The 22,399-nt window shown below is 44.1% G+C and overlaps 1 protein-coding gene across 1 annotated transcript in view; it reads right to left on the bottom strand.

Moving 5' to 3' along the window:
* Positions 1 to 22,399, bottom strand: part of SLC44A1 (solute carrier family 44 member 1) — a 126,167-nt gene that overhangs the window by 68,420 nt on the left and 35,348 nt on the right. The window contains exons 3-5 of the mRNA XM_075826032.1: positions 16,300 to 16,442; positions 9,233 to 9,369; positions 3,873 to 3,966 (exon numbers count right to left, since the gene is read on the bottom strand). Of these exons, the coding sequence (XP_075682147.1) occupies positions 3,873 to 3,966; positions 9,233 to 9,369; positions 16,300 to 16,442 (374 nt within the window). The remainder of the gene's footprint in view (positions 1 to 3,872; positions 3,967 to 9,232; positions 9,370 to 16,299; positions 16,443 to 22,399) is intronic.

Raw genomic sequence — 22,399 nt, 5'->3', positions numbered from 1 at the left:
GAGTTACGCTGTTTCCGTAACTCAACCATGTAATCAGGAAGTGGCCGGAAGACAGCAGAGCAGGGTAAGATAGAACGGGGCTTAGGGGGCCGAGGTGGGACCCGCATCTATCTGACATTTATGACATATCCTGTGGATATGTCATAAATGTCATTCACGGGAAAACCACTATAAATGCCCTAGACGATATTGACCGCGGCATTTAACTAGTTAATAGGCCAGGAAAAGCGCCATCACTGTTCCTAGCCGTTAGTGCAGCGTGTCAGAAACGGACACCTGCAGCGTATTGAGCGGGCTCAGCGCGTGAGCCCACTCCATACATCATCCCCTCCCCGCTCCATGATGTGCCGCCACATCACAGGTCGGGAAAGGGTTAAGTAAGTAGCGGTCAGGGGGCCTGGTGCTGCCGGGTCCCCTGACTGGCGACTATAATATGCAGGGACTTTTTAGCAAGATTTATTCTAGCTAAAAACTGCATCTTATAGCCTGAAAAATACGGTATATCCATAGATGTAGTCAAAACGAAACTTTCGTGGATCATGATTAATGATCACCTGTCCAGTATCGACACCTTATTCGAATTTGATAACGTTTGGGCTCCCTGGAAGACACAATTGGGTTTGTACAAATAGATTTAGGTAGTGAGCAGGGAAATGAGACCATACATTATGGGTAAGCACCCTTACACTACTAATGTAAGTCCCGTCCCCCCTTGTCTGTCTCTTCACTTACCCCTTGAGAACAGTTTGAGTAGCATATAAGCCCGCTAGCACTTCTTCCGGTACTTTATATCGACTGAGCATGTTCACTGAAAGACTGGAATGTCATTTTTTTTTTACTTTGATAATACTTCTGGTATACAATGACCTCGTGTTGAATCTTATTGTTAATCGATTCTGTGAAAACGTTTTGTATGATATTTTGGAATATAAAAAAAGGACAGTTGATTTTTCAATGTGAGCCTGTGCAGCCAACAGATTCTCGGCTTGGCTGTGGTTGTTGCTACCCGTTTCCACATCACAACAGAACTTACTGTTGACCAAGGCAGCTCAACCAGGGATAAAAAAAAAAACATGAACTGGCTTGTTGGAAAGGTGGCAACCTAAGGCCCCATGCACACAACCGTAAAAATAATCTGTAATTGCAGACCGTAATTACAGTCCACAATTACGGACCCATTTACTTCTATTGTCCACGGACACCTTCCCGTTTATTTACGGGAAGGTGTCCGGGCTGTAGAAAGCCGCCGCAAATTATAAGAGACATGTCCTAGCTTTTGCTTTTTACGGACCGTGCTCCAATGCTTTATATGGGAACATGACCCGCAATTGCGGCCGGCTGTCCGTGGTCGCAATTGCGGGCCGTAATTACGGGCACGGCCGTGTTCATGGGGCCTAATACAGTTTCAAGGATGAGGGTCCCTGAACTTTTGTCTTATACCTCATGCACACGACAGTAGGTATTTTTACTGTCCACAAATACGAATCTCTAGTCATCCGCAAATATGTGACGGTATCCGTAATTATGGTCTGTAGTGCATCCGTATTTATGGATCCACAAAAATAAGTCACGGAGGAATCATGGGGAATCCCTTGGTGTCGCACAGCAACGTTTCCGCATTTGCGAAAGCACCCATAGTCTATGGGGAGTCCGTGGCGCAATTGCGGACAAAAATAGGACACGTTCTATATTCTACAGATCTACACACATCCGTATATATACTGAAAGCGGTCCATGACCAATAGAAATGAATGGATCCACAATTTGATCCGTAATTACTCAGCGCCAGACTGTGTAGGGACAGACCCTATTGACAAAAAGATTAGTAACACCCAGTTGTCGATTTAATCATACATTTTTAGGAGGAACAACAGAGGAAAAGCACAAAAGTAAAGCTCTAAGTAAAGATGCTCCAGGAATTGGAATACAAGTACTGTATTTATTAAAACAAACACGTCTAAGGCCCCATGCACACGAACGTGCTTTTGCGGCCGCAATTCCCCCGAAAATCCACCGGAGAATTGCGGCCCCATTCATTCCTATGGGCCCATGCACACGACGGTGGTTTCCACGGTCCGTGCATGGCCCAGGAGCCTGGACCGCAGAAAGAACGGGCATGCCTTATTACGGCAGTGTTCTGCGGTACAGGCTCATAGAAAATAATAGACGCGGCCATGTGCACGGGCCGCGATTTCCGGGCGGCTCGCGGGTGACACTCCGTGGCCGGCCAGCCGACCCGAAAATCACGGCTGTGCACATGGCTACGGTCGTGTGCATGAGGCCTAAATGAGCAAACCTACAAATAGAAACGGTGTTTACATATTTGTGGCCACATAGCGTATATTAGATCATAACAAAAACTGGGCCAAACACAGTGACAGTCTGCATTGAGGATATTCAAAAAATATATATTTCGGTCTGATGAGCCATGTCAGAAAATGTACTATGTACTGGGTATAATCTGCGTGTGCCCATGGTAAGATTATAAGAACATTTATTATGGGCCGATTTTCAGAGGGTTTGATGCAAATGTTTTTGCCATTCTTTCACACTGAATAATCTTTTCTGAAAACCAAAAATTATAATTTGCCTCTTTCAGATTATATGATTTGATCACTGGTTTGCAGGAAGAGTGCAAAAATACTCCAAAGCTTCATAAGGCGGAATACAAAAAAATCCGGACACATGACGACAGTGGTCTTCGTCCAACACCGTCTAATAAAACTTCAGATTTCACATTGTCAGCTTTGCACAAACAGATTTTTGACCCTTAACTAGACAGAGGTTTCAGCATGAATACTACTAGAAAAGTACTGCGAACATTTGACCGCAAGAATTTGCATTCATAAAAGAGAAGGGAAACTGTGGGGGTGCCCTCAAAAAAAAAATTCCAAACAGAACGCTCCAAGATATTCTTAAAGGAACAGTGTCATCACCAATTATTTTTTTATATGTTAAAGATGTTAGTGCTTTATTAAAAACGTTTATATTCATTTGTGTGTTTGTGTTTTACTTTTTCTTATTTTTACACTTTTTCTTCCCTATGGGGGCTGCCATTTTTTGTTCCATTTCTGTCTGTGTCGATTAACGACACATACAGACATGGAATACGGCAGCCACAGTCCCATAGGGACTGCGAACGGCTCCCGTCCCATTGACTTCAGTGTACGGCGTCTGTGTGGGAACTGCGCATGCGCCGCTCCCACACAGTCCAATTCGAAATTGGCGCCGTCCGGCGTAATTTTCCTGTGGACCGGAAGTCGCGGCCGGACAGTAATATTACTACTTCCGGTCGCGGCTTCCGGATTTGTGCACTTGGACCAGCGGCAGCAAACGGAGCGGACGGGCCGGAGGGAGCCGCGGCGGCAGGAGCAGGTAAGAGATTTCAATGTATGTTCGTGTTTGTGTGTGTTTACTACTGTATGTAAACCTACTACACTGTGTGTTAGCTCAAAAAATGGCGACACACAGTGTAGGAGGTTACACCGTTCAAACCCCTCGTTTATCCCGGCACTAGCCAGGATAAAGGAGGGGGGGATGCTGAGAGCTCACTAGAGCGAGGGCTTTTTAGCTTTTCTGCTGCAAAATTGGGTATGTGGTTGCTTTACCACATATTTTTGGGAATGGCTCCATCTAGTGACCAGAAATGGTAAATACTATAAATTTGAATCCAATTTATAATATTTCCTGACTCGTGAAAAAAATAAAAAAAATTTGAACAATGTTTAATCACCCACACACTAAATGTTTCATTTAAAAAAACAAACATGTTTTTCTGGCAACACATTGCCTTTAAGGTGGTTCATATAAAGTACCTGGCATCTGAAAGGGGAAGTGTACACGGTTTAGAAGATACACATCCCATTACTTACCTTTCTGGCACTGGAAGCTTTGGGCAGAACGACGATGCTCTGGTATCTGTAGGATACTGGCTAGGGGATAGTGCATAATCACATAAATGTGATCCTGTTGGAAAAAAGAACACAATGTTTATAAAATTGGTTGATATTGCTGTATTTAAAGGAGTTTGAAAACCACTGCATCATGACCACAGTACGAATCAAAAGATAAAACAACAATATACTTTTAATAAATTCTGCTGTGTTCACCGTTGTGGCCCCTCCTGTTCCCCGCTGCCTGTCCCATGTTTACTGGTCTGTAGTGATTGGACATCACATTCCGTGACTCTGGTCGCCAATGACAGAGCGCTATAATGGGGTTGCATTCACCATGGTGGTCCATGGTAATGCAACATGGCATATATCACTACATTCATTGGACGAGCGGTGTTGACCAGGTACTGAAGGTACTTTAAAAAAAATAAAAAAATCGACAGTCCTCAACATTGAAATTGCAACACCAAGAAGGGCAAGCCGCAAGGTTATGCAAATCGAGGAAGTAGCAAGTGTCGCCAAGAACTGCAAATGATCACATTTTCAAGCACCTAGCTCCAATCTGTGGCATGTGGGAGGCATAAAAGCCAAATGGAAAGCAAAGTTTTTTAGCCACATGAAGCTATAACTAAAACTATCAAAAATCAGATCAAGTGGTGTGGGATGATTGTGCGATGCCTCCTGCTCAACGACGTGCCATTTATCGCCACTTGTCACAAACAGAGGGACAGAAGCCTTGAACTGAGTGACCTTGGTTTATCTCTCCTGCAGATCTCTACGCGCCTAGGCCGAGAGCAAGGCACTGTCCAACGTTGTCGTAGTGATCCATTTTGTACGGCAAGTGAAATTGGACGTCACATGCCAAGCCTAGGGAGGCAACCAGTGTCAAAACAAACCATTAGTAGGCATTTGCACGACATTGGGCTACGAGCCAGACGCCCAGCTACAGGTGTTCTATTGACCACACTCCACCGCTCTCAAAGGCTATTTTTGTGCACTTCAAGACCACAATGGAGGCTGGAATAGAGGTCTATCCTGTTCAGTGATGAGTCACGCTTTTGTCTCGAACGCAATGATAGCTCGAGACTGGTCTGGAGACCACGTGGGCAACGCCATGAAGATGCCTTCACAAGGGAACGTCACACTGGTCCTACTCCTGGGATTATGGTGCGGGGTGGCATAATGTACGGTAGCCGGACCCCTCTAGTCTTCATTTCAGGTATAACAGCTCCTGGTTACGTTGATTTGGTCGTGGATCCAGTGGTACGGCCATTTCTCCAAAGTGTTCCAGAACTCGTTTTTCAACAGGACGCCAGGCCGCATGTTGCTCGTGCTACTGGGAGTAGCCTGCGTGGCCTAAATGTGCTAACATGGCCTGCAGCTTCTCCGGACTTCTCCCGTCAAGCACATTTGGGACATCATTTGTCGGCAATTCTTGATGATTTGCATGCCAAAGTGATTTCAACATGGCATAACGTTTCTCAGACAACCGTTAATAACTTCACTGATGCCAAGTGTGTATTTCTTTGCACAGCCCTCGTACTTGAAACTCAATAAATCAAGAGGTTTGGAATATTTGACTTCATTTGCATATCATTAACATGTCTATCGATCCTGTGATTTGCACAATTCCAAAACTTTTCCTTCTTGGTGTTGCAATTTCAATGTTGAGGAGTGTATATAGCCACATCCAATGTTTGCACCGGTTTAAAGGGTGTTTCCTGGTTTTGTATAAATAAAGCTTAAATATTGTATGATTAAAAGCTCTGCAACTTTCTAACTTGGCGTTTCAGTTTCTCACCATTTTTAAGATCTCCGTTTGCAATCAACGAATGACAACCATTCTCTCTCATATCCAGAAGAATTGCACAGACAATTTCCATGGGAAAACGCCTGATAAAAAACAAACAAAAAAAAACAAAAAAAAACACAAAACCCTTTTCTATTTGACTTCTTTTTCTCTTCATTCACTGTAGATTAATTTGGGGATACAAAGGATCCAACAAGATACTTTATAGACGTGTTAAATGCTAAAAGCTCTTTTTATTATTCCCTGGTTAGAGATGAATACATAAATCCTTTTATTGCTGCTGTAAATGTAAATCTTGCCTTGAAGATATGGGAAACCCTCGGGAGATTAGTTGACCTCTAGAACAACTTGTGTGTGCCTGCATAAAGCTATTACGTTCTTGAAGAAGTTAATTGTAAACAGAAAAAGAGGGAACATTAATATTTTCATGAACACATCTATTTCAGAGATCTATTGTGCTTCAAGCTTGACATGAAGGTAAAATAATCTTACCATCTTGGTTGTATACATGTTACGTGTATATGGGATAATGTATTCTACTGATCGTGTTCGGATATGTCTATTATGTTCTTCAGTGGAGATATAAGGCGATTAGAAAATGGTTTTATACAATGGAAAGAAACGAAAATTACAGAATTTAGAGGCTGCTTAGGTAATTTGGAAAGAAGTATAGATTTTCCAAATGCAAAATGTTTGGGTCGATCACAGGGTGGTGGAGGGGGTGGCGTGTCTCAGACTTCCTAAGAATGCCAAGTCGCAGCCACAGTCTCAGACATTCCTACGCAGAGCAAGGATGCAAATGTGGGACGAGAAGGCACGAATGATGGCAGGATGGTACGTGAGGAGAGCTTTAGGTACATGGACTACATTTGTCATGTAAAACCAAATTTTCCATTTCGACTGGAGGGTCGCATTAAGGACCGATCCCATTTTCATTTTATGGACAGCAAGAATTTTTTAATTTTTTGCTTCAATATATTCATGCAGCCATAACTTTTATATTATTATGACTATGTCTCTAATTGAGGCCATGTTTTTTTGCGTAATGAGTTGCCGATTTTTTGGCATCATTTTGAGGTACATATAAGATGGCAAGTAATTGAAACCCATTTTTTTAAAATGGCGGAATAATTAGTTTAAGGCCATTCAACGTTAACCTAAATGATACCATAATTGTATTGCTCAGGTTTTTACATGTATGAAGTTATTTATGTGGACTTCTATTTAGTAAAAGAGATTTATGTTTTTCAAAGAATTGCCTGTCCGTGTAAGTTTGTCGGCCCTGGTAAACAAAATGTTGGGGTGACTATCGTTGTTTAACCCCTTAAGGACACGGCCAATTTTAGCCTTGAGGACAGAGCAATTTTTTTTACATTTCCCTCTTTGCATCCCGACGCTCATAACGCTTTTATTTTTTGTACGACATAGTTGTATGAGACTTTGTTTTTTGCGGGACGAGTTGTACTTTATGTGGGTACCATTTTTTGGTACAAATACATTATCGTTTAATTTCTATAAATTTTTAATTAGATTAAAATGCAGAAAAAAAGCAGTTGCGCAGCAGTTTTAATTTTTTTTTTTTTACACCATACACCGATCATCATAAATAATGGTATACATTTGTTGTACACGTTGTTACGGTCGTGGCGATACCAAATATGTCCATATTATTTCATGTTTTGGGACTTATATTTTAAAAAGTTGATTTATTATAAAAAATGTGTATTTCTGTGTATTTTATTTACTTTTTATTTATTTATTTACCATTATTTTTTTTTTACATTCATTTAACTTTTTTTGTTAATCCCATAAAGGGATTTATCATTTAGATTTTTATTTTGTAACTGCAATGTACTGGCATAGATCTATATGCCAGTACATTAGCCTGTTACTGATCGTACACAGGCAGTTGTTAGGGCATACCTCAGTATGCCCTAACAACAGGAAATATGTTCAGACAGCCCTGGGGTCCTTCACTGGACCCTGGGCTGTCTGGCCATACGAGTTGTGGGCTTTGATCGCGTCACAGTTATTTTCTGTGACGCGATCAATGTGCAGTCCCCTCTCTTTGAACGCCGCGATCAGCTGTCATCGCGGCGTTCAAAGGGTTAACAGCGGAGAGAAGATGTTTCTCTCCTCTCCGCTGTCAGAGCGGGGCCGTGGCTGTGTATTACAGCCGTTGCCCCGCTCTCGATCGCACACACAGAGACGGCACAGACGGCTGTCACACAGGACGAGTATGCTCGTCCTAATGCGCGAAGTGCTCGCCGCTCAGGACGAGCATACTCGTCCTGTGTCGGCAACCAGTTAAAGGGAGCTCTCTTTTGACACTACCATGATCGATACTAATGTGAAGGAATTAAACGGCCGGGATCTAAGACATATGCCTCTTCCCGGGTACATGATAAATAGGGGTTCAATAGGAATTTCTCGGTTTACAGATGAGAGCGTTCTGTAGACAAAGCTGCTGAATAGAGGCTGCTAATGTGCATTGGGAGAAAAAAGATTGTGGTCTGTATTCCGCCGACACGTCCTGCAGTGTAAGTGCAAGGAAAGATTATTAAACTTAAGGGCCTTTTACACCTGCCGATATTTGGCCGCTGCAGCGAGCGCCGATCAGCAAGACATCGTTCATCGGCACTCGTTTGCTCCTGTCACACGGAGCTATGGATGGGGACGAGCGGTCGTTATTCCGATCGCTCGTTCCCATACATTATCACATCAGCAGCGAGTCTCCCTGCTTACACGGGGAGATGTGCTGCCGACAACTATAATATTTCACTTTTTTTAAAACAATACGATCAGCAAATGATCGAGCGTTTGCTTGTTCATCTGCTGATCGCTGCCCTGTTTACACAGGGAAATTATCGGCAACGAGCGTTCTATGAACGCTTGTCTGCCCGATAAGCGCCCAGTGTAAAAGGGCCTTTACAGAGGGGTTAATTACAGAATAAAGCCTCATTCACACGAGCATATTGTACCTGTGTATTATCTACATTCTAGATGTAACACCCAGTCATTCCAGAAATCTATGGTCCTTTAAGTTTAGTAGAAGTGTAAGTGGTTCAGGCCATTTAATACAGGCACAACACGCCAGTGTGAATAAAGCCTAATAAAGAATTTTATATAAATTAGTTTAAGTTAGAGAAACAATATTTCTCTCTCTACGATCCAAAAAGTCAATTTCAATTTAAGGTTGAAAACTCATTTTTTAAAACATCCTTTTATAACCATTGGCTTTCTGACTGCTGGAATGTTTTGAGCCCTGATTTAACAATCCATTTCAAGAAACTACAAAAATACTGTAATGTTATGAACACATGAATTGCATGGAAGCAGTGTTAACGATATATACATCATTAATAAATTATACCGGAGCTTCCAGCAAAAAGCTGCTGGCAAAGCAAACCCTGAAGCAGCCACTGTTCTTAGAGGTGTCTAAGTTTACCCATAGAGGAAGTCAATTATTTTGGGAGACACACTGTAAACTTACGTTGCCAAAATGTTTAATAACTAGTTTTACACTTACCGTTTGTTTCAGCAAATTTTTTTACATCGTTCAGAGTTTTAAGCTCTTGTTGAGGGCACTCCGAAACACACAAAGCCATGGACTTTATTTTTCGGTTCACTACATCCAACTTGCAAGGGTCCAGAAAAAAAACATACCTAAAACACAAAATTAGAAAACAAAAAACCATGTTGGACTTTCATGCATGGGATTCATTGACTGTTATGGCAGGAAGGAGGTGAAGGGAACAAGTGAGCCCTAATCTACTCACCGCCCTGTCCCTGCCTACTTGCAACGACCCGCCCTAGGTGACGGGGTACAACTTGGCGGCGGTCCCTACGCTGACTAATTGCAAGGGGATACAAACAGGGAACAAGCAAGGGAAGGGGCAGTAGCCCACGGAACACCGTGAGGAAACGGAGTGGTGAACGAGCCAGTCAGGATCAGGATGTAGTGGAGTATACAAACGCAGAGCACGGAGCAGGAAGCAAGCCAGGGGCAGAGCGAAGCAGGATAAGCGGGAACTGAAGCAAGGCAGAAGCACGGCAGAAGCAGGCTGGAGCAAGGCAGCAGTGGGGCCAGGAATCCAAGAATAACAACAAGCAATGAGGAAGAGAAAACGGCAGGTATAAATGGACAGGGGGCGGAGCTAACTCCGACTGACCAGGCCGCGATAGGCTCGCCCACTCCTGAGCCTGCCACCATGATTGGTGGGAGCCGGTGTCAGTCTAAGAGGTCTGGCCTCAGGTGTCGACTGATTAATCCTGGGCGTATCCACAGACGTAGTGCCTGGCAGATCCTTTACAGTACTCCCCCTTTTATGAGGGGCCACCGGACCCTTACTAAGAGGACCCGGTTTAGTGGGGAAGAGAAGGTGGAACCTCCTGACCAATACCCCAGCGTGAACATCTCGAGCAGGTACCCAAGTCCTCTCCTCCGGCCCGTATCCTCTCCAATGGACCAGGTACTGGAGGGAGCCCTGGATCATCCTACTGTCCACAATCTTGGCCACCTCAAATTCCACCCCCTCAGGGGTGAGAACGGGAACAGGAGGTTTCCTCGAGGGGGACCAGGACGGGGAGCAGCGTTTAAGGAGGGAGGCATGAAAGACGTCGTGTATGCGAAAGGATGGGGGCAGCTCCAGACGGAAGGATACAGGGTTGAGGACTTCAATGACCTTATAAGGCCCAATAAATCGGGGAGCAAACTTCCTGGACGGGACCTTAAGGCGCAAGTTCCTAGACGACAACCACACCAGATCCCCGACGACAAACCGGGGGTTACCAGAACGTCTTCTATCAGCCTGAATCTTTTGTACGCTCTGGGACGCCTCTAGGTTCTTCTGAGCCTGGGCCCAGACTGTGCACAGTTCCCGATGAACGTCCTCTACCTCGGGATTATTGGAACAACCAGGAGAAACGGAGGAGAACCTTGGATTAAACCCGAAATTACAGAAAAACGGGGAGACCCCTGACGAGTTACTGACCCGGTTATTCAGGGAAAATTCGGCGAGAGGAAGGAATGAGACCCAATCAAATTGACAGTCAGAGATGAAACACCTTAAATATTGTTCCAGGGATTGATTAGTCCTTTCCGTTTGGCCATTAGTTTCGGGATGGAAGGCGGAGGAGAAGGACAGATCAATCTCCAACTTTTTACAAAAAGCTCTCCAAAATAAGGAAACAAATTGTACCCCTCTGTCAGAAACGATATTGACTGGGGCCCCATGGAGACGCAAAATGTGTTTAACAAACAAAGAAGCCAACGTCTTGGCGTTAGGTAGTTTCTTAAGGGGCACAAAGTGGCACATCTTGCTGAAGCGGTCTACTACCACCCACACCACCGACTTGCCCTGAGATGGAGGCAAAATCGGTGATAAAATCCATGGAGATATGGGTCCAAGGTCTCTGGGGAATGGGCAAAGAACGTAGTAAGCCCGCAGGTCGGGACCTAGGGGTCTTGGACCTAGCACAAACCTCACAAGCGGCGACGTAAGCCCTAACGTCTTTAGGCAACCCAGGCCACCAATAGTTTCTGGTAATGAGGTGTTTGGTACCCAAGATGCCAGGATGACCAGATAGTGCGGAGTCATGGTTTTCCCTGAGTACCCTTAGCCGGTATTGCAGGGGGACAAACAGCTTGTCCCCAGGGAGGTACCCGGGAGCTGAACCTTGATCAGCCGCAATGTCAGAGGCTAAATCAGAATCAGTGGCAGAAACGATTATACCAGGGGGTAACATACAAGCAGGATCATCCTCAGGAGGATTGGCCATGAAACTACGTGACAGTGCATCAGCCTTAATATTTTTGGACCCAGCCCTATAGGTAACCAAGAAGTTAAATCTGGTAAAGAATAGCGCCCATCGAGCTTGTCTAGGATTAAGCCTCCGGGCAGATTCTAGGAAAACCAGATTCTTGTGGTCAGTAAGGACCGTTACCTGGTGTCTGGCCCCCTCCAGGAAGTGACGCCACTCTTCAAAAGCCCATTTAATGGCTAAAAGTTCGCGGTTGCCAATATCATAGTTACTCTCCATGGGCGAAAACTTCCTAGAGAAGTAAGCACAGGGGCGGAGATGGGTGAGGGAGCTGGTACCCTGGGACAAGACGGCCCCCACTCCCCCCTCGGACGCGTCAACCTCCACAATAAATGGCTCCCTTTGGTTGGGCTGAACCAGCACGGGGGCCGAGATAAAGCACTTCTTGAGGGTCTCAAAAGCCTGGACGGCCTCAGGAGGCCAGTGGAGGACATCAGCACCCTTGCGAGTGAGGTCCGTAAGAGGCTTAGCGACGACTGAGAAGTTGGCAATATATCTCCTGTAATAGTTAGCGAACCCCAAAAAACACTGTAGCGCCTTCAGGGAGGCAGGTTGGACCCATTCCGCCACAGCCTGAACCTTGGCAGGGTCCATGCGGAATTCATGAGGAGTGAGGATTTGACCCAAAAATGGTATCTCCTGTACCCCAAACACACATTTTTCGGTTTTCGCAAACAGTTTGTTTTCCCGAAGGACCTGGAGGACCTTCCTGACATGCTCCACGTGGAAGGACCAGTCCTTGGAAAACACCAGTATGTCATCAAGGTACACTACAAGAAAATTTCCCAGGTAATCTCTCAGAATTTCATTCATAAAATTCTGGAAGACGGCAGGGGCATTACACAACCCAAAGGGCATGACCAGGTATTCGAAATGACCTTCGGGCGTGTTGAACGTAGTCTTCCACTCATCCCCCTCTTTGATGCGGATAAGGTTATATGCCCCCCATAGAACGAACTTAGAGAACCATTGGGCCCCCTGAACCTGATTAAAAAGATCCGGAATCAAAGGAAGGGGATACTGGTTCCTTACTGTGACCTTATTCAAGTTCCGATAGTCAATGCACGGCCTAAGACCACCATCCTTCTTCCCCACGAAGAAGCAGCCAGCACCTACAGGAGAAGTCGAGGGGCGAATTAAACCCTTGGCCAGGCATTCTTGGATATACTCCCTCATAGCTTCACGTTCAGGACATGAAAGATTAAATATCCTACCCTTAGGAAGCTTAGCACCAGGTACCAAATCGATGGCGCAATCGTAATCTCTATGAGGGGGCAACACCTCGGAGGCCTCCTTAGAAAACACATCAGCGAAGTCCTGAACAAACTCAGGTAGCGTTTACACCTCCTCACGGGGAGAAATAGAGTTAACCGAAAGACATGACGTCAGGCATTCACGACCCCATTTGGTGAGATCCCCAGTATTCTAATCAATCAAACGTGGGATTATGCAGCTGCAACCAGGGAAGACCTAATACCAGATCGGACGATAATCCCTGCATCACCAGTACAGAGCACTGCTCTAAATGCATGGAGCCAACAAGGAGTTCAAAAACAGGAGTATGCTGAGTAAAATAACCATTAGCAAGAGGAGTGGAGTCGATACCCACTACCGGGACAGGATAAGGCAAATCAATAAAAGGCATTTTTAGAGACATAGCAAATTCCACAGACATGATATTAGCAGATGAGCCAGAATCCACGAAGGCACTGCCAGTGGCAGACCGGCCAGCAAACGAGACCTGAAAGGGAAGCAAAATTTTATTGCGTTTCATATTAACGGGAAATACCTGTGCGCCCAAGTGACCTCCCCGATGATCACTTAGGCGCGGAAGTTTTCCGGCTGCTTATTCTTGCGCCTGGGACAGGTGTTCAGTAGATGCTTGTCACCCCCACAATAGAAGCAGAGACCATTCTTCCTGCGGAACTCTCTACGTTGTCGAGGGGACATGGAGGCCCCGAGTTGCATAGGTACCTCCGAGTCTTCCGTGGAAGAGCGAGGAGACGGGACCTCGGGGGGAATCGCAGGGAAGTCAGAGGGGAAAACATTGAAACGTTCAAGCTGACGTTCCCTGAGACGTCGGTCAAGTCGTACTGCTAGGGCCATAACCTGGTCTAGGGAGTCAGAAGAGGGGTAGCTAACAAGCAGATCCTTCAGGGCGTCAGATAATCCTAACCTAAACTGGCACCTTAGGGCCGGGTCGTTCCACCGAGAAGCTACGCACCACTTTCTAAAATCAGAACAGTATTCCTCAACAGGTCTCCTACCCTGACGTAAGGTCACCAGCTGACTCTCGGCTAAGGCAGTCGTCAGTCTCGTCGTAAACGAGTCCGAGGGCAGAGAAAAAACGATCGACGGAGGAAAGTTCAGGGGCGTCAGGAGCCAAGGAGAAGGCCCACTCTTGGAGCCCTTCCTGGAGTCGGGATATAATGATACCCACCCACTGGTTCTCGGAACCTGAGGAGTGAGGTTTTAGACGGAAGTAAAGTCTGCAACTCTCCCGGAAGGAGAGAAAAGTCTTACTGTCCCCTGAGAACCGGTCAGGTAACTTGAGGTCGGGTTCTAGAGGTGAGGGGTACTACTATGGCAGCGTCAGACTGGTTAACCCACTGAGCCAGGGCCTGGACCTGTAGGGAGAGGCCCTGCATCTGCTGGGTCAGGGTCTCAAGGGGGTCCATGATAGCGTCAGCGTAGGAGAAATGGTAGACTAGGTATGGGCTTGTTATTATGTTATGGCAGGAAGGAGGTGAAGGGAACAAGTGAGCCCTAATCTACCCACCGCCCTGTCCCTGCCTACTTGTAACGACCCGCCCTAGGCGACGGGGTACAACTTGGCGGCGGTCCCTACGCTGACTAAGTGCAAGGGGATACAAACAGGGAACAAGCAAGGGAAGGGGCAGTAGCCCACGGAACACCGTGAGGAAACGGAGTGGTGAACGAGCCAGTCAGGATCAGGATGTAGTGGAGTATACAAACGCAGAGCACGGAGCAGGAAGCAAGCCAGGGGCAGAGCGAAGCAGGATAAGCGGGAACTGAAGCAAAGCAGAAGCACGGCAGAAGCAGGCTGGAGCAAGGCAGCAGTGGGGCCAGGAATCCAAGAAGAATAACAAGCAATGAGGAAGAGAAAACGGCAGGTATAAATGGACAGGGGGCGGAGCTAACTCCGACTGACCAGGCCGCGATAGGCTCGCCCACTCCTGAGCCTGCCACCATGATTGGTGGGAGCCGGTGTCAGTCTAAGAGGTCTGGCCTCAGGTGTCGACTGATTAATCCTGGGAGTATCCACAGACGTAGTGCCTGGCAGATCCTTTACATTGACATTACACAATGACCAAACCCATCAGAAGGGGTAACTTGAAGCCCCTGAAACCTATAAAACATATATTTTATTACAGCAGTACAGAGCCAAAGTGGTTAAATAAAACCATATAATAAATTGACAACACTGTGAAAAAAGATCCACATTCAGGTGTGTCCTTGCTGGGTTAAAACGTGTGGCGAGGCTGGAATCCCCACTCAAGCGCCCATTTGCCATCATGCCTAAGGCTAGGAGCAAAACAATTTTTACATGCATAAGTGCTGGGCATTAGCCATTACTTATATTCATATAGTTAACTGCTTGTGTATGGTTTGCCCTTTTCTTTTTGACACTTCCCCCTATAGGCTGCACTATACATACCTTTTGTACAATTATTTATATATTTAGTTTTTACTTCTTACTTATTACTGCACATTAGCTGGCGTTGCTGGAACTGGGCGTATTGTATTCCTGTTTTCCAAATTTCTATGTATGTGGGTCTTCTAACAGTGCTGTGTATTTTTGTATTGCAGTAATAAAATTAAGTCTTTGGACATTGTTACGGGACTTCTAGCAAGAGGTTTGGGGTATATAGGTCTGGTCATACGAGTATACCAGAAGCCTGCTCACAATAAAGGCAGCAGTCTTATAAACAGAGTTATTAAGATCCACAGATACAATTTTAAAAATGTTAATCTAATATAATGTATGGCGGCATCCCTTTTTGTGCCATCAGGTAAAACTACTGCCAGAAGTGTTGTGCAGTGGTTTGTCTATCACCCCACGTTGAATAACCAAGCTTGCCCGACAAGAGGGAGGTTAAAAAGGAGAACGCTGTCAGCCGACAACTCTCTAAGGCTGGATTCACACGAGCATGTTACGTCCGTAATGGATGGAACATATTTCGTCCGGAAGTCCCGGACTGAACACAGTGAAGGGAGCCGGGCTCCTAGCATCATAGTTATGTACGATGCTAGGAGTCCCTGCCTCTCCGTGGAACTACTGTCCAGTACTGAAAACATGATTACAGTACGGGACAGTTGTCCGGCAGCGAGGCAGGGACTCCTAGCATCGTACATAACTATGATGCTAGGAGCCCGGCTCCCTGCAGTGTGTTCGGTCCGGGATTAGCGGCCGAAAAACGTTCGGTCCATTATGGACACAACATGGTCGTGTGAATCCAGCCTAAGGGTACATGCAGATGATGTGGTCAAATCTCAAAACCACAGCAAAACCGTAATCGCAGTAAAAAAAAAAAAAAAAAAAAAAAAGGATTTAACCGCAAGTCCGAATATACCCTTACATGTATGGCCAGCTTAAACTGCAGTCACTGAATGTAATTGTGTCCTAATAGAGCAGAGCCAGCAATGAAGTAAACAGGTAAGCAATGCCCACAGGTAGTGACTTGCATGTAATTTTCGAGAGCACCGGGCATCCTTTGGGAGATGTCACTTTTGTAAAAATATGTTACTTACTTGCGATTAGTGTGGTCAAGGCCACTATTTTCAAAGCCTTCGACCTTGGCGTTCTTCTGCCCACAAATGTTTCCATAGCTATCATAACCAGAAACTAAACGGGAGGCAGCTCCGGTGGCAATAGAAAATCCACAGATAAAACCCTATGAAAAAATGTAAATAAAATCAGAAAATCCATGTAAAGATAGAGCAGTAAAAACATTAATCAAGCAAATTTTTATTTAACTAATACAAGGAATTTATCTACATTTGAAGGAACTTGTATGAGTTTGCAGTTTTGCTCTTCCCAAACAGGGATTGGATATCAACCTTTATTTATACTTTTCTGCTCCTCAAGATTCACTGGTTTTGGCTAAATATAAATGCATAAAAAAGAAAATTTTGTTGCTCACCCTCACCACCAAACCCCACCTTTCTTTACCAAGGAAAATTTTAAATAAACAAAACCAAAAACAAAAAAACTAGTAGCAAACTGCCCTGTGTGAACCTTAAGTAATTTAAGAGAATCCATGAAATAGTACAGTAAACCATTCTAAAAAAAAATAAAAAAAATATATTAGAGGAGTCCTATTTATGAACTTAAAAGAAATGTATTGCTTATGTTTTTACACCAGTTTTTTTTAGCGAGAAATAACCGTTGGTTGTGGTGCTATTCGAATGACCACTCTTACTGCCGTTACATCACGTTTGAGCATCCTGTTTAAACGTCAGTTTGTGGGTTTGTCCCCATCTTCAAACAGATCCATACGTTTTTAAAATCGGGCCTCCTTCACATCTTCGTTGGAGGCTCCGTTAGAAATCCAACGGAACCCATTACAGTCAATGGTTTCCACCAGCCACCGGTGGTGTCCGTTGTGCAACAGAACCGTTTCTTCCGGTATTCCCTTGTTCTGCTCCTCTGATGGAGCAGAACAACGGAATGATGTGACCGAGGCGTGTACATAGGATCCGTTTTTTCAACAGGACGGACAAACTTAGACGGTCTTATTTCCTGTCCGGTTGAAAAACTGGATCCATTTTCTGTACAATGCAAGTCTTTGCCAACAGGATGCTACAGGATAAGAATCATGTTACACCTTCCTGTTTGACATCCGTTTTAAAAAAAAAACAAAAAAAACCAAACTAGCCACCTTATAGTGTGTGGTTTTTGATGTCAAAAACATCTCTGATCAACTAAGCCTCTTAGGCTACATTCAGAAGAGAGTAGCTAACCTTGGACGTGAAAAATTTAAGTCTATGGAAGGATGCGCAGGAAAACAGGACATGTCCTATTTATTCACAGACACTTCACACGCTCCGTTGAAACAACGGTCGTGTGAACAGCCCCATTGCAATCCATGAGTCCCGTATCACGGCCGTTGTTTTAACAGCCGTCACACGGACGAGATACACGCTCATCTGAATGAGCCCTTAGGTAGTGCAATAACAACAAAGCCGATGTAGCTGTGTACAGACTCAATAGAAAGTCCTAAACATGCCCCTCTCAAAATGGTCTGTTTTAGTGTGATCTAAAAAGAAGTGAGAATACAGCATGCCCTGTATGTAAATTAGCAGAGAAGACTCCTGCGAGGAGTCCAGGTGTACTGGCCTCGGGTTCATCTGACCACTGCACGTGTGCAGGACGCCGTTGGAATCATCTCAAGATGGGAATACGCAGGGGATGCCCGGAGCACCTAACCAGGAAGCTCGGGCCTGGACTCTTGCGGGAAGTAGAGTCATTTGAATATTTAAAGTAACTTTTATACAATGGTTTCTTTACATTTGTTTTAGTTACAGTTAAAAAAAAATACTACTTTATTAAAGGGGCTAATGATTTTCGAATTAAACAGGTGCCGTTTTTTTTTTTTGAGGCAAACCTAAAACTTTTTAGCTGGCAATGGTTGTACTTGAGTTTTGAATTGCATTCTGATACAACCAGTAGTCTACTGATAGCAGCAGATAATGATATTACTTATCGAAGGTTTGTTTGACTTCGCAATAGAGTGACTGTTGTAAACGTCTAACCTCTCACCTAAGTAAACACAATTGTAAAATCAATGTATGTATGCTCAGCTGAACAGCTCCAGTGTAATAAATCAATTAATGATACAGTATATAATAGTAAAACAAAGTCTTGTTAAAAACGTACATGGTGAGTCAATAGGGGACTTGAATATTCCTTCATATAAAGCTGCCAATAGATGTTAGTCATCTGTACTGCTACTGAAAGCTATTAAATTTGGATGACCGAACATGCACAACGTTTTAATAGAGCAATGGTGACTCAGAGATGGTAGTTACTTCTGGTATTGATCGCCTCCGAGAAAGCAAAGGATTAGGGTAAAATTCAACCTCTAGGAGCCGTGTCCCCCCCCCAACAGCAGATGTAGAGCCAGAGCTACACTCAGTTATGGAATACTGTTAGGTAAACCCATAACTTTCTGGTGAGTGGGGTCCCTCGCTGATACATACAACAAATGGGCCAAAACACATTTGACATTTTCTCTGCACAGCACCCAATAAACCACTTGACACGCCACGTACAGTTACGTCGCTGCAGTTCGGTCCTTAACACAACAGCAGGTAACTATGTAATCTCGCGAGATTACACTGTAGATGACAGGATACAACAAGATCACGCTTCCTCTGCTGTAACTACCACAGAAACAGTAACGAAGTGCAGAGATTGAATAGACATTCCACGGGATGTCTATTCACTGTCTAAACACTTCAGTATTGTTAATGTGTTAGTATAAGACAGCACATAGCGATCTAAAAGGATCTCTATGCGCTGCCTAAATGAATGGAGAGTAGTGCATGAGGCGAATTAGACCAAGTGGGCGTTGTACAGAGGAGTGTATGACGCTGACCAAAGTAAACACACGCCCACTTGGGCATTAAGCAACTCATTAGCATAAATCTAAAATCGCTAATAAAGTGGTGAAAACAGATCGTTTTTTTTAAATAAAAAGCACTGCTGTCACCTACATTATAGCGCCCATCTCCTTATATAGGAGATAGGACACTTATAATGTGGTGACAGAGTCTCTTCAAGATATCAATCAAACCGAACATAATAAAACTAGTTTAGTTTTCCAGATGGGAATTACTTGCCATTAGAAATGTCTTCCGCTGTAATCCAACACATCACCAATAGCTAGATCTTCAGACAAAAAATACCCCCAAAAGATACAAGAATCCACAATAATCTTTTGTGTACGAATCAAATCAAACCCGAAGTCCGGGGGGAAAAAAACCTCCATAGTTGACGGCAAGCAGACCCTTTGATCCATCCTGGCGACCATAGCACAATCAATCTTTTAGTATCCGTGCAACAACTAAGAGCAGGGAAGCATGCACTAATCAAAGGCAACAGAAAGTACCAGCCAATCAACGGTCAGATACACATTGCTAAGCGATAATGACTCAGCCACCAAAAAACAAACCGTTGAAAGTAAAAACGAAAAACAAACTATCGCTACAGTGTTTCCCGAACACCCACAAGTCTGTAACATAATGAATTCACAAAAACAAGTTTTATATTAACGAAAAAAACATGAATTTTTACTTTAATAAACTAAATTAAAAGAAATAATGTGACAAACTAGATTTTAAAACACCCACACACTGGACTCCCACCCCTAACATCTGACCTGGGCATTAGTAACTATGCCAGGGTACTTATGGAGGGTAGATTTTAGATGCCCGACAAAGACATCGATGCGAGGTTGAAACTTATAGCACTTTGTTTTATATATTTGTGACTAAATTCCTATCTTTTGGAAATAGATTGTGGATTTACTTGAATATCTGCACAAGAGCGCCCCACAAAGTAGCTTATTTTTCTACCTTTCTACTGATAACCAGACTGCGGGAGAACCTCCAGCATTGGAGCGGACACCCAGAGGCCTGCAAACTGTGCGGACACCAGGGTCAATTCGACCCGATATGTCCTAAAGTGGAGTTGTGCCGATGATCCTGCACAACTCCGCCAAATTAGTATATTCAGACCCACCTTTTTCTTTCCACTTATCCCCAACGTTATCACCTTAGAGGAGCGCCAACTTCTCCCCTTTTGTTTTTTTTCCCTTGTAAGCATTACATCTAGATTAGAACGTTAAACTCACACATGGAGGACCGAATATGATATTTTTACCGTGGATCATTAGAGATGCTTTAAATGGCATTTAGAGGGGTATTCTGGTCACAAGAAGTTATCACACATCAACTGGATAGGTGATAACTGGTAAATAAGTGGGGATCTACTAGTCCAGTGCCCTCAGTCCCAAACTAGGAAGAATTGAATGAAGCGCAGGTCGGGCATGCGCCCTGACATTCCAAAGTCTATTACACTGAGGAAAACTGCAGAGCACAGTGGATAGATAACTTCTTGTGAATAGAATATAAAATGTAAATGTGAATGTAAAATATTGTTATCCAATAATATTCTAGCTCTTTATTTTACAGTTTTTCTGATGACTAGAAATACCCTCATATTTTGCTAGCACATATATGTCAGTGTGATATTAGCAACAAACACCAATGGAAAATAAAGACTTCTTAGGGCCAGTTCATACATCAAGGATCGGTCACGGATTTACAGTACAATACATGTGGATTGAGTTTTCAAAACCCCATCCTCATGTAGAACAAAAAATCTGCGCAGAAATCAGAGCATGCGGAGGATCTGCAGCATGTCAATTCTGTTGTGGAAATGTCTCAGATTAGGACATCAGATTTTACCCATTGCAATGTATTACATGTGGATTTGCCACCGATTTGCGCCTAAATACACAGCGCAAAAAGTCAGCTATGTCTGGACATAGCCTTAGATTAGGACCAGCAATAAAATGCAGATATGTGCCAACACTTGAAATCATGCAATTGCTCCACAGCAGTTTTCTTCATAGGATCACATTGGGATGCGAAATCTAAGTGAAACTTGATCACCTAGTCGTACATCCAGACCAACAGTTGTCCTCTAGTTCAGCACGGACACCAACTGCTAAATGGAGTTCACGCATATTTACGACCATATTCGAACGTTCCGTCCATGCAGTAGCGCTGTGGATATTACAGAAACATTCGGGTTGTCAGCGGTCAATAGCTTTATTGATATTTCAATCACTGGACCTCTGCCAAGTGGCTACTGTTTTTTTAAGTCCAGAGATGTAGAGGAAAAACGTATCTTTATCTGGTCATCCTGCAGTGGTAGGGAGTAAGTGATAATCTCCTAAGACACTCACCTTGAAATAACTGTATCATGATGTTGAAAAATTCACAATTCTGCTTGAGAACAAACATAAAGAACTCCTTGAATAACTTTACATCTGTGGCAAAAAAAGATTTCCCCGAGCTGCTGTGCCTGCACATTGTGTATTTCACAGTCATCATCTGGTCCCTTGGCTTTTGACAATATGCAGCTCTAAACCTAATCTTTGAAGTGTCCTTTGATGACACTTAATATTCTGATGGCACTGCTGTAAAATAAAGACCTGCGTGACTTGTAAGGATGTTAATTTGCTATTGATCTGCGGTACATCGCAATCTGCGTATTTCAGTCTGAATGCTTATATCATTTGTTTAGCAACAGGAAACCTAAAATGAGCGAACCCTGACATTTTGCACTGCATGCAGATGAATATATTATTTGGCCATGGACACCAAGAATCTGTCTGAAAATCATCTATTTACTAATGGGCTTAATAAATGGTTAACCCACAGCAAGTGATCACTAATTTGTAATCTCATTATTGATAGTGGCCCAGTAAAGCTGGTCGACGATCTAATGTGTATGGTGGCGTCCAGATCTCAACATGCCTCATCCTTTTTTTTTTTTTCATTTGGCGATAAGCCACACCAGGAGTCCGGCAGCGGCTTTCTCTCTTCTCTGTATTGAAAACACATGCACGCTCGGCCGCCGCTGAGCGTGCACGTGTGGGGGGGGGGGGGGGGAGGAGAAAGACGTTGGGAATAGCAATCTCAAGTGCATGGCCAGCCTAAGTGTGGGTCCCTGCCCTGGCAACCAGAAAATACCGTAACTTTACATGTAAAATTGGCTTCAATTGGAATAAAGCAGTATTTGATACCATGTCTTTACTGTTTAGGGATAGAAGATCAG

Source organism: Rhinoderma darwinii, chromosome 1, assembly GCF_050947455.1.
Source record: "Rhinoderma darwinii isolate aRhiDar2 chromosome 1, aRhiDar2.hap1, whole genome shotgun sequence".
Lineage (NCBI taxonomy): Eukaryota > Metazoa > Chordata > Amphibia > Anura > Rhinodermatidae > Rhinoderma > Rhinoderma darwinii.
The sequence above is the reverse complement of the archived record's forward strand: the minus strand, read 5'-3'. Positions and strand labels throughout refer to the sequence as shown.